The sequence below is a fragment of the Motacilla alba genome, chromosome 3 (genome assembly GCF_015832195.1).
Source record: "Motacilla alba alba isolate MOTALB_02 chromosome 3, Motacilla_alba_V1.0_pri, whole genome shotgun sequence".
Lineage (NCBI taxonomy): Eukaryota > Metazoa > Chordata > Aves > Passeriformes > Motacillidae > Motacilla > Motacilla alba.
In genome coordinates, this window is record NC_052018.1 from 54,995,437 (window position 1) to 55,010,523 (window position 15,087).

At 38.4% G+C, this 15,087-nt stretch overlaps 1 protein-coding gene across 4 annotated transcripts in view; it reads left to right on the forward strand.

Annotated features, from left to right (window-relative positions):
• The window catches only part of AKAP7 (A-kinase anchoring protein 7), an 81,294-nt gene extending 70,190 nt beyond the window's left edge, over nt 1-11,104 (forward strand). Inside the window, exons 8-9 of one of the 4 annotated variants that reach the window (XR_005256356.1) lie at nt 8,859-9,581; nt 9,824-9,957. Coding sequence is in view for 2 of the 4 variants with exons in the window: in XM_038132278.1 (XP_037988206.1) it covers nt 8,859-9,061 (203 nt within the window). In the remaining 2 variants the exon portion in view is untranslated. Of the gene's footprint in view, nt 1-8,858 lie in introns of all 4 variants that reach the window. The other 3 variants (XM_038132280.1, XM_038132278.1, XM_038132279.1) reach the window with 3 other exon arrangements.
• Nucleotides 11,105-15,087: the final 3,983 nt, after the last annotated feature.

Sequence of the window (15,087 nt, forward strand, 5' to 3'; positions counted from 1 at the left end):
TGTATAGCTACACCTGCATTCTTGGAGTTCAAACCATGTTGCATCATGCTGAGCAACTGTTGTATGTGCTTTCCTGTCTAGGAAATCTCAAAATCATGAATGACATAATCTGCCCTTGAGGAGAACCATTGCCCATTTCTTTCCTTCTCCTCATCCTTTACAAACTCTTCTTGGCCCCTCTAGCCAGATATAGAAATGGGAGAACTTTTCTGTATGGAAAACAAAAAGACAAAGCGAACCAGTTTTTCATCACACAGTTGGGTCTGAATAGAGTGAAAAGAAATGCAAAAACTGGTTATGGCATGAATATCCACCCTTTATTCTTTTACTTTTTGAGGAAAGGCTGAGAACAATACTGCTTTAAAATAAGAGGACAAAGAAAATATATGAAACTCCAAATTAGAACTGTTTAGCCTGATAGAAATAAAGGCCCAAAAGAGCAGCTGGCGTAAAGAAGCAGTTTTCTACTGATGCTATGGGACAGATTTAGAATTATTGGGATGCTAAAGAGGGAGGTGTAGAACTCTGTATACTATATAGGTAGAGAGAAAATTTGCAAATGGAAAAAGGAATATAAAGAAATGAGAACCATCAGTTTTAAGGCATGGTAATGAGCAATCCATTATGGTACAGAATAAATTGGTAAAAATTGTGATGATTAGTTCAGTTTTTGGCATAGCAGACATATTTTTCTGGATTGATTTCACTGAAGTGTTGCTAGAACAGTCTTTGACTCACTGAGTTTGAGGAAGTAGAAATATGGGGGAAGAAGGGGAGGGGGAGTAATTATTTTCCTAGAATGCAGTGTTAGAGCTGTAGGGATTTACTCTCATTAAAGAAGTGTTGTATTAGGTAGGGAAGTGGGGTTTTTAAGGAATTTTATGCTGTTTCAGAAAGAAAATGCTTTTATAACTGTTTGATATTTAACCTCAGAAAGATATGGAAGTAAGGTCTAGTGGTTTAAAAACAGTAATTAGGACTCAGTTATTCTTGATTTTTAATGGTGAAGCCAACTCAAGAATAATGTTAATTTTGATTATTCAGTGCTTGTTCAGTAAATGAGGTTATTTGCTCTATTCATAAAGAACATAGGATGGGAAAAAAAATAGTACTGTTCTCTCATATTCTTTCAAATTTTTCTTGCCCTAGATTATAAAGTCTGTTTTCTCATGTGAAGGATTGATTGCATTAAATTTAGTTCTATGGCATGGTAATGTTTCAGGATTTTTTCATCCACTGATTTTGTTCTGCCATCCTCTAGCAACAATTTTTAAATTTCTGTGAATTAGATTAAGTGAGCTGTAGTCATACCTTCAGCATTCTTAACTCTTTATCTACAGCTATTCTGATTTCATGTCTGAGGTCATCAAAACTCCCATGACAAAGAGCAATTTATTATGGCTAAGCACATGCCTGAATTTGTTGTTTATCTTGTCTTTGGAATATTTTTCTTTAGAAATCAAGAGGGACCTTTTTTAAGGTCATTTGGTGAAAGGGCAATGGCTTTAAACTGAAAGAGGGTGGTGATTCCAGAGAAGTTGTGGGTGCCCAGTCACTGGAAGTGTTCAATGCCAGGATGGGGCTCTGAGCAACCTGGTCTAATGAAAGGTATCTCTGCCCATCACAGCAAGGGTAGGACTAGGTGAGTTTTAAGGTTCCTTCCAAACCAAATCATTCTGTGACTCAGTGTTCTTGCTAGTGGGTATATTTGGGCTTTTAGAGAGCGATAAAAGTTGAGGAAGAGCTTGTCCTGAAGAAGATCCCAAACAGTGGTTTTATGGGTTCAAGGCCAGAGCATTTAAAGAGAGGCCTAAACTTCTATGTACTAGTAATTTCCAAGTATCAAAAGTCAGCTTCATGTTTACAGACTTTTGTGTGGTAGAGCAGTGAACATTTATACAGCTACATCTCACAATATCAGTTTAAAAACTGATAACAAATTCCAGCTCTTCCATTTAAAGTGGAAGTTAGGTGGCAAACAAAAGGGAGGGAAGAAGGAACAAAACTAAATACATTATTTAAGAGAAAATCTATGATAAATAAAGCGGATTCAGATAGGAAAGGTCATGATAAGTACTTAATATTAGGGGATGTTTTTAAATGCAATTCAAATTGATTTAAGGGTGTCTTGTTAGTTTTCCCAAAGCTGTTAACAAATTTGGTCAGATTCTATAGACTTGATCCATGAAAGGAAAGACAGCAACAATTCTACTCATGTTCAAAACCACATAACTTCATGGTTTGCATAAGAAGCTTATGAAGTGGGTTCAGTTCCTTTAATAGGGAGATTCTGGAGGAAGAGGATTAGACCCATCTATTTTGTCTGCCTTCGGGTGCAGTTTTGCTACCAGTTCAAACCTATCTAAGATGCTCATACTGAGAGAGTGGACTCTAACCTTCTTCCATTAGATTCAGAATCTAATTAAGTATAGTTACAGAGATGTTTAAAGCACCTTGCAGATTACCTTTTTTTCATTATAATGATACAGGATTTAAAATTATTAAGTAAAATTAAAATTATGATGATATTTTATGGGCACTCTTGGACATACTCTTGAATTGCAATTATATCTTCTTTTTTTTTTTTGCAAGGTTTCATCTTCCTTTTGCAGTTCAAACAGTATGGAGCTGTGTTTGACAACTCATGCTTCTGCAACTTAAATAATTGTTGATTAAAATTTGGCTTTTCTGTCCATAACTTACAAGTACATTCATAATTGCATTCCCTCGGGAAAGAGATGTACTATGTGAGAGACTGTGATAACATGAGTTTGTATGGAGCCTTTTTCTGAGCTCAGGAACAACAACAACACAGGTTCAGCTTGTTAAGATTCACTTATTAACACTTGTTTAACAATCTGTCTTAGCCAAAAAAGATTGCTTTCTTTAGTATATTTGACAGCAGCGTGGAAAAGTCACAGCGAAAATAGCATCCCTTTGGAAGCTGTATAGTAACAAATGAATCCTAAAGACATGACACTGAAATTCCCATGACTATGGGAAGGATAAGGAAACAGTAACAAGAAGTGAATGTTTATTAAATGTCTTGCCTTGGCATGCTGGTGAGTAAACGTTTGATTTTCATGGCTGACAGGTCCATAAGCAATGACTTTAAGGTTTTACCAAAATATTTGGACTGTGGCAACTAAAATCTTTGTATATACCCTTTTCATTAGCGGCTGTGGTTTTGGGCCTATACCTCCCTCAGCTTGGTGACCTAGCAGGGTGATTTTCTGCCTTCAAGACTGTCCAGCTCTGTCTCTGGTCGCTGGTGACCGAGGTTGATGGGGAAGCAACCTACGTGTCACCCATAGTGTGTTACATTCTCAGTGTTATTTCTGGAGGACCACTGAAGGCAAGGCACTGACGTGTCTGTCCTGTTCCAGAGTTCAGCTTTTCCCTGGGAAAACTGGGAAGCCTGATTTCTCTCTCTTTCTTAGGCTATGAAAACAGCAGGAGGCTTCCCCCTTGGCACCATCCTAGAGGGCAGTGCAACTCTTCTGCTCTCCTTGAACAGCCTGCTGACCCAAGCTGCCCTTCCCAAGAGCTGCTGGCACCAGGCAGCACTGTGGATGATGAAGGGGAATGAATAATGTTGCCTGAATGTTTGCTATCACAATCTTCCTCAACCCTTTGGTTCTCCCATTGCCATCCTCCACAGTGTATGTTACTGTGGCTGTGTAAAACCACTTCTGTAACTTGGCCTGTTTTCTCTATTGGAGTGTTGGTGAGAAAAATCAAGTGAAACTCACAGCTTTTTAAGCCATCTTGTTTCCTTCAGCCACTTTGCTATCTTTCCTGCCTGTTGCACTAGACTTCTTATGAAGTAGTTCAATTTGTATTTCATTAAAGAGGTCGGGGAATTTCTCTGTCAACAGGTCTCTTTTAATAGAAAAATCAACCCAAGATACTTAACAGAACTCCCTGTATGCCAGAACTAGAGTCTTACATAACTTTTTAAATTTTGTTTGTTCTGGAGGCTCTTGCCTGTGGCATCAAATCCCTTAGTGCTTGCAGAGGGATGAGTAGGTTTAGCAGATCTCGTCCTCTTTCTTCATTTAGAGGTGGTCAGAGAATTTATATCAGAGCTTCACAGGGGTTTGTGTGAAACCAAACAAATTTTTGCGATGTTTGCCAAGTCTGCAGCTCAAAGGGACCTGCAGATATTCCTGTTGTCATTACTGAATCTGGCAAGAGCACCACTTTCCCTTAATAGCTGCAACACCCTTAATTTCCTCTTTAGTAGAAATTCCTGCTTTATCAGGTTTATTCCATGGTGTGCCAAATTAAATAAAAAAACCTTTCCAGCAAACTAGAAACCATGTATTCAGCATGAAGGACAGATTGGTATTGCATTGTAAGACAGTCCTGTATTTACAGAGCAATATATAAAGAAGTTTGTTACGTGTCCCAGATCAGATGGGAACATCCAGCAACAGAAATGTCATGACTCTCATGTCCTAATGAGATTATAATTTCACCTTCTTGCCAGTGCCTTATTTGTGTCAATTTCTTAAGTGACCACTTAAGAGACTTTTCATGCAAGTCCTTCTTAATTAACAAGGAAATGTTCAGAGTTGTGACTTTCCTGTCTCTAATTACTGTGTTGTTTAGATATGGGCATGTGCTCATATTTGTGTTCATAGAGTTTGTAAAAACTGTATTAGAAATATTATTAGAATAACCCAAATGGTAGATAGAGGCATGCCTGTTACCACAGCCCTTCCTAGGTCCCAGAGCAGAACCTCTGCCACCAAATTTCTCAGCAGGTCTCGGTCATCAATTCAGAATACTAAGGGTTTCTTTTATAATATTCCCCATGTTATCATTGTTTTGTTGCCAAGAAAGGTTGTTGGAAGGAAGAACAAAGCCCAGTGTCTTGAGGCCACAAGGGAAGGATTGCAGAACATTGTCTTGGAGCATAGCTGGTAAAAGGATGTAAAACTGGCTTTTCCTATAAAAGGGATCCCCTGTTGCTTCCTTCAATTAAATGTGTTACAAAAAAATCACAATCCATGGGCTAATCATATGAACAATAGAGGGATTCAGACTGTCCTGCCTCTCTCCAAATCTGAGATACCTACAGGCACTTTAAACCGGCTGTGTCAGGGCCGAGAAAATGCTGTACCAGGACCATGATATCTGATTTGTTCCAATACAGTATTTCAAAATTCAGCTCACAATCTTGTAATGTGCAGGGGCAGTGTAGACTTGGAGAGTAAAATAAACCTAGTCCAGTAGAAAGATACAGCAGTGAATTTGAATCCAAACTTGGCTGTCGTTGCAGGCATCTGGTTCATGTCCATAACTACTAGCAGTAGGATGTAGGATCATAAAGCCTCTTCTGAATAATTCTGTGGAGCTGATAGTTTCCTTTGTAAAAAATTATGGTCATTTCAGGACAACTGGTATGCTTCAGTTTTAGTAATAAAAAACGCTGCTCAGCATGAATGCATTGAGGTACATTCACAGAGTATGAATTGTTTTCATATTTGAAAAATTATAGAAGAGAATTCTGGGATAAACAAAATGAAAGTTTTTTTCATTTTATTCTGAACAACATTGAGAATTTTTTTATTCACAGGCTCAGAAATAAAGTAGTGTCACAATATTGATGCAAATACAGTCCTGTGGTATATCTGTTCCTTTTTCAGAACAGAGATTACAAACAGAGCAAGTGTGAATTTCTAAACCTCCCTTTTGAATCTAAAACATTCATATCTGCAATGACTTCTAAAGATATTCCAATAATTCCAATAATGTTAGACAGTGCACTCAAAGAAGCATTTGCCTGCTGCAAAGGAATTGTATTCATCAAAGAAGCGGGCAAGCAGCAGCTGCAGCATGGGAGGAGAGATGTAAACAGGACAGATGTGTGTTAAATTGTCAAGTAGATGTAGATGCTCAACACTTGTTTTTATTACATGACCTGTTTCATTTTATCAACAGTCATGAATAGGAGCGATACAATGGTACCCAGCTACCTTGCCAGCCAGCCATGGCATTGCAGACACTCCCACAACTGCTGTTTTGGGAGTATGAGAATAGAAACAGAGCGCCAGGGAATCGTATAGGTCTGTGTGCCTCTCCACAAAGGTAGCTGCATGGATAAATCCAAGCACAATCTTCATGCAAGGATGTGCATGCATTTGCATTCACCTGTCAGTCAGATGTCTTTCCAGTGGGAGTGCAGAGCTCTCTTAGGAGGTGCTACAGTCTTCACCCCAGACTTTGATGAGCCTTGAAAATCTCAAAATATTAAAAATAAATAAACAAAAAACCCACAAACCCATTCTTCTGTAGCTATATAAACTGTGCTTATAAAAGTACAGTTTTAGAAAAATCTGACATTTTTCATGCTTGAGAAAGTGCTTATAAGTGAGCTATCTGCTTATTTTGAAATAATAAACACAATAGTAGCTATATGGATTTTATAGATATATCTGTAAATGAGAACTGTTCTGCAGAAAGTATTCATGGGAGAAGACCCTTTTCAGATCATAATGCATGATGTACTACAACTAAAATTACACTGTGAGAAAATATAATCAGTACTGTTGTGTGGTATCTGGAGGCCTCTGTGACTGATTACTCATATTCTGCATATTAAGCACCACAGGGTCAAGTGTGAGAGTGGCTGAGCACCATATTTCCCATTGATTTTTTTTTTTTCTGAGTTGCATGGATAGATCATTAGCACTGTGTGAGTAACGATTTCCGTGACCCACCAGCCATTCTGAAGAACAAGAAACTCTGCAACTGGAAACCAGTTTTATTTTAAATAATCATTAAGTATTTAAATTATTTTTTCTTGTGACTAAATAGACCAGGGCAACCAACACATTTTTGAGCATCTTCACTAGAAGCAAAGGAAATCAGTAATCAAAGGGCTTCATTCAAAGGCATGTGTGGGATCAATTCAGAAAAGCTGTGAGGAGATGCTGCTCATAAGTAGCCTGGGTGCCCTGAAAGACAAGAGTCTGAATTAAGTCCCTCCTTCCTGTAAGTTAAAGGATAGACTTAGACCCAGGATTTAGAGATAGCAATATGGTAAACAGTGAGTCAGAGAATGTGGAGTATGTAGCTGTTTGGTTTTGGGAATAGTGCCTCTGCCTCTGTTGCATGGTAGCCTGAAACATTTCTCCTTGGAAATGGTAATTCTGTTTTTAATGTATTCTTATATTTACATTCTTATAATACATTCTTATGATGTATTCTTATATTTGGTTTTAACCAAAACTGTCCCCCTAGATATTCTTTTTAATATCCTTGCAATATTTATCTACACTTTCTCCAAAATGTAAAGAAATGCTTTACCAAGATATAGTCTGATGATTCTTCAGGGGGAGAGCACAGTTCTTCCTTGCCCGTACTAGCAGTGCTGTGGAGGCCCAGAACTGGAAGAGCTACTGTTCCAGTGCAGAATGTTCAGATTAACAGCTAATAGAAGCACTACCTCTGAATATGAAGAGTTTTGTTTGTTTCTCTCTTTGCTCTTGAATCCCAATATGAATTATGCTTTATCAGTGAAATCACTCCCAGGCTGTGCAGTACACTAGGAAGACTAATAAAAGTCTTTCATAACTGTTATCTAAATGTGCTGGAAAACTTTAATAAATTTACATGTATGAAAAATGACAAATTTAGGTAATTGAACAGTACAAACTTGGTGCTGAGAGTACACAATAATATCTCTTTCACCAGATGCGTGTAACTAAGCAGCCTCTTATTACTGGTTGCAGAATGCAGATGCCTGAAGAGGACATGAAATGTATGACCTTTAAATACAGATGGGGGAAACAGTTATTTACCCAGTGCAGGGGACTGTGAAATAGCAAATGGCATGACCAATGAGAATTGGACAATAAAATTTGCTTTTCCTGCAACAAATTCTTTGTGAAAGCAGGATTCTGCAGTAGGGTGTACAGTTTATTAGGAAAATGTTTCATGGAAAAGCACCATTTCAAATTACATGTAATGGTGTATGAGAATCCTCACTATGTATACCGTTGATTTGTTGTATATGTTATTCAAGGGAAGTTTTAGCAAAACAAGGAAATTTCAGCTACTTGTTTTTATCAGCAGGTATTTAAGAATGGACTGCTGGAACTTGCAGTCCTTTGATGTTAGAGCCTTAAGATAGAAGACAGAAGAGAGGCAGGGAGGGACTATATGTTTTTTGTTAGTTTTATGCTTTGTTTAGAAAAATATTTGTAACCTGTGCTTTAGTGTTTTTGTAATTTTTTCCTGTGAGAAACTCCTGAATTACAAGCAATGAATAAATAGATTTAGATTTATCAAACAAAATCCCAAAATGTTGGCACCTAAATTTAGGAATGCTGCTAAAGTGTAAATATGCCTTATGCTATATTTGACCCTGAGGTTGGCTCAGTTGGTCAGAGCATGGAGCTGATAATGCCAGGGTTGTGAGTTTTATTCCCTTAATGGCCATTTACTTAAGAGTTGGATTTGATAATCCTTATGGGCCCCTTCCAACTCAGAATACTCTGTGATTCTGTGATTTTTGCTCGGATGTCACTGGTGATTGTTGGCCAGAAAAAAAATTAAATTTGCACACTTACTCTTCTGCGCTGAATGAGGGCTTATAACATTGGGCAGTGGCTTTTGCTGGTGTGTTATAAGAAACACAAGCAGTGAAATATCTTTGATCTAATACACTGTACACATCTTTATGGAACACTTTTGGTTTGGAGCTTGAGGGGGGGAAAAATTACTTTTTACAATCAAGAAGAGACTAATAACGTAGAATCCAGCTCAAGTCAGAAGCTTCTGATACAATCACAGCTACTGTCTTTGCATGGCAATGAATTCCTTCTCTTGTCTGTTGTGATGCATAGGTGAAAAGCAAGCAGCAGAGCCAGACGATGCAGAGTTGGTGAGCCTCAGCAAAAGGCTGGTGGAAAACGCAGTGCTGAAGGCTGTGCAGCAATATTTAGAAGAAACACAAAACAAAAGCAGGCAGACTGATGGGAGCCCTGCAAAAACTGAGGAAGCAGCGAGTGGCAGCAAGAATGAGAGCGACAATGATAACAGCAAGTGAGCACTGTGCAAAAAGCCTGGGAGCAAATATCCCACCAAGAATAACTACAAAAACATGTTCCGCTCCCTGCTGAAATTTGCAAAGTGGTGCTGGATGTCAGGCACTCTGCTTTGTGAGTCTCTTATCAAAAGTTTGTTCTGAATTGAAGGACACTGTCTACTGGTTTAATAAGTGCTTGCACTGCTGAAAATCTGCTGACTGCTGGGAGGGATGGACACTGGAAAAAAAAGACAAGAGTGGTGAAGCAGGCGGCTGCAGTCTTCACTTGCTCTTGATACCAAGAGTCCCTTTCTTGCTTTTGAGGAGAAACTGAACATTTTGCATTTGTCATTTGGATTGTCGTGGATGACTGTGGATGAAGCCTTGCCATAAGTGGAAGCGATGCCCTGAGCCCGAGGGTTTGGCAGCGCTGCAGGGCTGCTTGCTCCATGTGAGAGCACGTGCTGTTTCCTAGTCAACAGCAGTCAATACCAAGCTAAAAATTACCACTGCAGATAGTCATCGCAGATACTATTACACAGTATGTAATAAAGCAGGAGTTTCCCTTAAATGTGATGCTGTACTGTTCTTTACATTTTGGTAGCATTTGTTGATGTAAATTATATTTTTTGATGAAATACCTTTTTATAAAAAATCAGTATGGGTGAAACACTGAGCACTTACTACTGTCCAAACCAGATATGATCTCTTTATCTCTGAACATTAATGATTCTAAATCACATTAGTTGTTATAAAATGTATTATATTGTTGTTTTCCTCTAGGAAAGAGCCATGAAGCAGACTTAGTAAAGGAAGCTTTACGCAGAGAAACGCAGGCCCTGTTACCCAGACTGAATCAGATAAAGGAGCTGTTAATGAATCCTGAGATCCGCACAAAAATTAGCAAAGAACTCTTTGAAGACAGGCACAACTCTAACAGTAAATGGAAAAGTTGTGTTGACTCTGAGTCTCCAAATGTGTGACTGTAAATTGCCATTGTGGAAAATCTCATCAGGTGGTTTAAAGACAAAATATTGTGGCAAGAAATTTTTCAGGTTGGTTTGTTTGGGTTTTTTAACTGAAAATGTGAATGGGTATAAGTGGCTCATGAGGAATCATGCTGAAATACTTGCACAGAAGGATTATATTTCATAACAATGAAGTATAGCCACTTCTCAACACTGCATTGAAACTTGTTTGAGTGTGCAGGTATATGTCATGACTCCAAAAAAGAAAAATACTGGTTGCAAATAGATTTGAGCAAACACTGTGCCCTTCCTTTATCATTGTAAATAATTCAGTTTTTTCTCATATACTCCTTCCCTAACAATGATGTATAAGTACTAAAAAATTGGTGATTTTAAATACTTCAAAATGTATATTTGGGGAAAAAATTCCTCTTTTAATTATCTGCCTTTTGTATATGTACTGGCATTTTGGGTTAGCGTTGTATGTTTTTTATTGTTTTTTAAAACAGCACTTGAATACTTGTAAAGATGCTGACATTTAGTTTCTGCTGATGTTTACACTAAAGCAAGAATGTTTGAAATTTCAGTATGAAATTCAGGCTCCACTGATCTCAATGGCATACTCTTATTGGCTTTAATGGAGTCAGGATGCTGCAATTAAGATTTCTTGTGCAAATAATAATATTCTTTGGGATAATATTTGCCTTTTTACTTTTGTAGAACAGTGTTTTTGTCTTTTGTTTTTGATGTTCCTCCATCTCTACCTTCTGCTGCCTGAGGTAGGCTGTCAGTTTGCTCTCAATTGTTCCCTTCACACACCTGCAAGGTTCACTGAAGATTTGGATGATGGACAACAATGCAGGAGTAGGTCCAATATTTCCAATTTTTATAAACATTGTCATAAAAGCTATATAATATGTTGTGATTGGTATCAGAATTGTGCTGTTAGAACAGCTGTGTGCATGTTCTTCATTTGTCTCAAGCACTGTCCATTTATCTCACGTCAGAGCTTTTTTTGCTCATTTGATATATAACAATATATTCTGAAACGCATCTTTTACATGCCATGTTCACAATAAAATATTTTTCCTTTGCATTCTGTGTACGTTTTCACCTGTTTCCAAATGAACTTGAATAAAATCAAGTGCTTGCAAGGAGCAGGGTTACAGGAGAGAAATAGTGCTCCAGTGAATCACACCATTAAGTTGACTAGAGGGTGTTGTGCCAACATACTGCTCTGGCGCTTGGCTGCTGAAATCATGCAGATAAACTAGGCCCAAGTCATTTTTTTTTTTCAAGGAAAAATCTTTGGAATTCTTGGGATTAATTTATGTTCTGGGCAGGGCAGGTTTAGAAATAAATACTGGTTACAACTTCCTAGAGGTCCACTCTTGAAGTGTGAGTTAAAGGAGCAGTCTCAAATGCTCTAGAATAATAGATTTAAAAAAATCTCAATCTGAAATCATCCCTGGAGATCATTGGGAGGTAGCTTTTTATAGGCTATCAAGCAATTTAAATCCAACTTGCACATAAGAACACAAGACCAGACACTCAACTGTGAAAACAGGAAAACAATTTATTCTATTATGTCTGAATCATGAATTGTCATCTCCCATTCCTCTATACAAGTAATTTCCATGATTAAGGGCCTTTTTGTATAATTCAGCTTGTAACAGTCATTGTTCTCATGTTTCAAGTAAAACTGTGGAAATCAATCACTGAATTTATTTCCAGGCACTTTGATAGATGACCTCATTATTTGAGAGCCTGCTCATTCAGTTCCTGTGGATGGCATCAAGAATAGCAGCTCTGAAAAATATTTGGTAGAGTTGAGGGCTTGAGCATAGGCATCATCTGATATGTACTGGAGTGTGTCTGCCAGATATGACACAAGCCATAAAGGGGACATTCTACTGGATCAGGAACTGTGGGATAGGGGACACCCCAGAGCCTCTAAAAAGACTCTGGATATGTATGTTTAAGCAAACCAAACCAATCTTTAATTTTTAGATGTTTTGAGACAGGAAAACCAACAGGGCTTTTGTTTCTGAATCATTCATGTTCTCTTAAAATAGCCTTTACCTCTGGTTTTGACAAGAACAACTGTTCATTTACTCAATAAATAGTGGGGGGAAGCCCTTGGATCTGGATTAATTTTCTTACCCTTCTTGCTTTCTCAAAGTTTTTTTCTCAATTTTTTTTCCCCCCACTGGCAGTGAAGCCTGGCTGCCAAACTGAAGGATAAATCTCTTGTATGGAGCTGTGAGATGAGCACTGAAGAATGCAGATACATAAAGACTGAACCTAATATAGGCAGGTGTGAAGCTCAGAGCTGCACCCACCAGAACAAATATTTTGCCTTCCTCACACTTACAAGTCATTTTCAGACAACAATTCTGTTTCTTAAATAAGCTCTTCTTCTGAGGAATGTCTTAAGGTAGTGATGCGCAGGTTATTCTAGGAAAGTGTTGGCATTTCAAAGCAGATGGTGCAAGTTTGTCCATGTTTTGTTTTCAGTTCTACCTTCCAGTTTGCTCATACTCAGAGTATTTCTACACTACTGATTGTAGAGCTGTCTTGACAGATTTAAAAGCAGTAGCTCAGCTTCCAGGACTAATCTAGCTGGAACTGCCCATGACTTACTGAGAAACTTCTTGACATCTAGGCTTGGTGCAGGCATAGACCAAAAAAATTGTGGAAGGCGTGCATTGGATATCTGAGCAACCCATGCCATAAATTCCCCACACAGTTGGGCTGTGCATGAGAGCTGTTTAAGAGTTGACAGAGTAACCAGAGAAACAGTAAATCCATGTAAGTCCTGACTAACAGACACCAATTCTCTGATGAAGGAAAGGAGACTTGTGGAAACCCATGTCTCCAAGCACAGGTGCACCTGGCATAAGGATGCAGTCTGGTAGCTAAGGGGTAAAGCACCAGCTGAATGTGCATCAAGGCCTTTGTGAGAACGAAGCTAAATGGTGTCTCTGAGTTATCTGAAGGTGACCTAAAGCTGAAATGGATTGGAGCTTAAGGTCAGATTTGAATGCTGTATCCAGATGTACAGTATTGGGATCCACAGTGGGTAGTGCCCTATGCCTGTTGATGGTCCTACTGAATCGTTTGGTAAAATACTATTTCTTGGCAAGGTTATACAGCCTGTAAGTTAGGATTCAAGAGGCTTCATATTACATATTTATAGAAGTTTCTGATTATAACTGTGCACACTTCTGTGTGTGCTATTTTAGCCCAAAGACCATGTGAGCATGTCATGGATTAGAGTGTGGGCCATGCTTCATTCTGGTGACAAGAATGATACTGTTTCATTTTTATGTCAGTCTAGACATGACTCACATATTCTTGTTAGAATTCTGACTTTTTTTAAGTCTTGAGAGATATCCTACACATTTATGTAGTCAGCAAGCAGGGAAAATAGAAGAGCAGGGCTGCTGCCCTCAGTGGAACTTTTAAAGTTGAAATTTAGTAAAAACACACATTTAATTTTTTTCCAGTTATGTCCAAGAATATGGTTGTGGAATGAAGTGTAAACTGAAACTTTTTCACAGATTAAATACTACCTGCAGAGCTGGCTGCAGCCTAGTGGAAGGCCGGAGGAAATCTGTTTGCCTCAGGTGGAACCTGGTAGCCAAACACCCGAGGGTTGCTTCACTCTGCTTTTAGCCTCAGACTTGGTTTTGCACAATATTTTTCAAAACCATGTTTTGTCTTGGCCTGAAAAAATGAGAGGCTGAACTGCTACTGTGGCTTTCAGCTGTTTCCATCCCTTAGGAGGAGGGCAGAAATTGTTTCTGAAATCCCAAAGAGATTGATGTCTTTGTGGAGACACCTCTGGTCTTGCTCAATGGGCCAGAGGTCAAAAGAGGGCTTACATGACTGTTCACTGAAGTCTTCATCTGGCAGTGACTACTGTCTGATCCAGCCCAAAACCACTGGACAAAAGCAGGTCCCAGAAATGACATGGTGAGTGGGTCAACCGCATGATTAGTGAGTAGTTGGATAAAGTAAGTGGTGTTTTAGCTTCATGAAAATTGTGTCAAGTCATGGTCATGTAATAATTTAATTTGTGAAAACCTTTTGGAATTTCAGTTCTTCTGTAAGTGTTCACATAGTGACAGGGGGTAATCTCTGAGACTGATGAAGGTGCACATGCTTTCAAAGAGCTCTTTAGTGCCGTATCATAATCTTCTATAGAAATGCTTTGCGCTTCTTTTTTTCCAATTACACAAAGTTTTTCCTGGCCAGGTTTCAGAGGCAAGGAGTCACACTATTCTTATGGGAATGGAAACTGTTTGAATCGTGGAAGTAGGAGCACGTTAATGCTGACATGTGTTTTACTCTGCTGTTCCTTTGATCAATAGTTTCTGTATAAGCAACTTCTTAGCACACACTCATCTTCTCATTTATATTCTCCTCATGTTAAGCCTTTATAATGAGAACATTTGTACTGAATGAAAATCAGTCCCAAGAGACGGCTGGGCTGAGGAATAAAACACACTCGTAGTGGAGCAATAATTAGAACAGTACAAGGGAAACAAAAAGCGATATGCCTGCCATTCCTGGCATAGCAAAAAGGGCACTCTGGCATTGATAAGCAAATAATTCTGCAGCAAGAGACTGGAGTTTGACTGCTGGTTTGTCGTCTCTGGTCCCACTGCTGTTTATGTTCTTTGTTTAGTGACTCTTGGATGAAAAATGCATTAGCAGAGACTGGGATGTAGAACTGTTTCTTCAAGGAACTCTCCTCATTGCTGGAAAATAAAGCCCCTTTTTGCTCTTGGTGATTAAGGATTAAACCAATCCAAAATGCAGAATTATGGTAGTTAAGAGGAGATAATTAAAAAATTACACATGGGGATTTCAGTAGAAGCTTATCTGAAATAAAAGTTGGTTTTCTTTCATATAAGAAAGGCAGAGATGATTTGAGGTCGATTGACTCTAGAGATTCTGGTGGGATTTTTTTAGCAAAACTGCAATATGAATTGAAACTCAGAGAAAGTATTGCATTTCCAGAATACGTTTTACTTTAATTATTTTTTTCCTTTTCTTAGCCATACAGAGAAC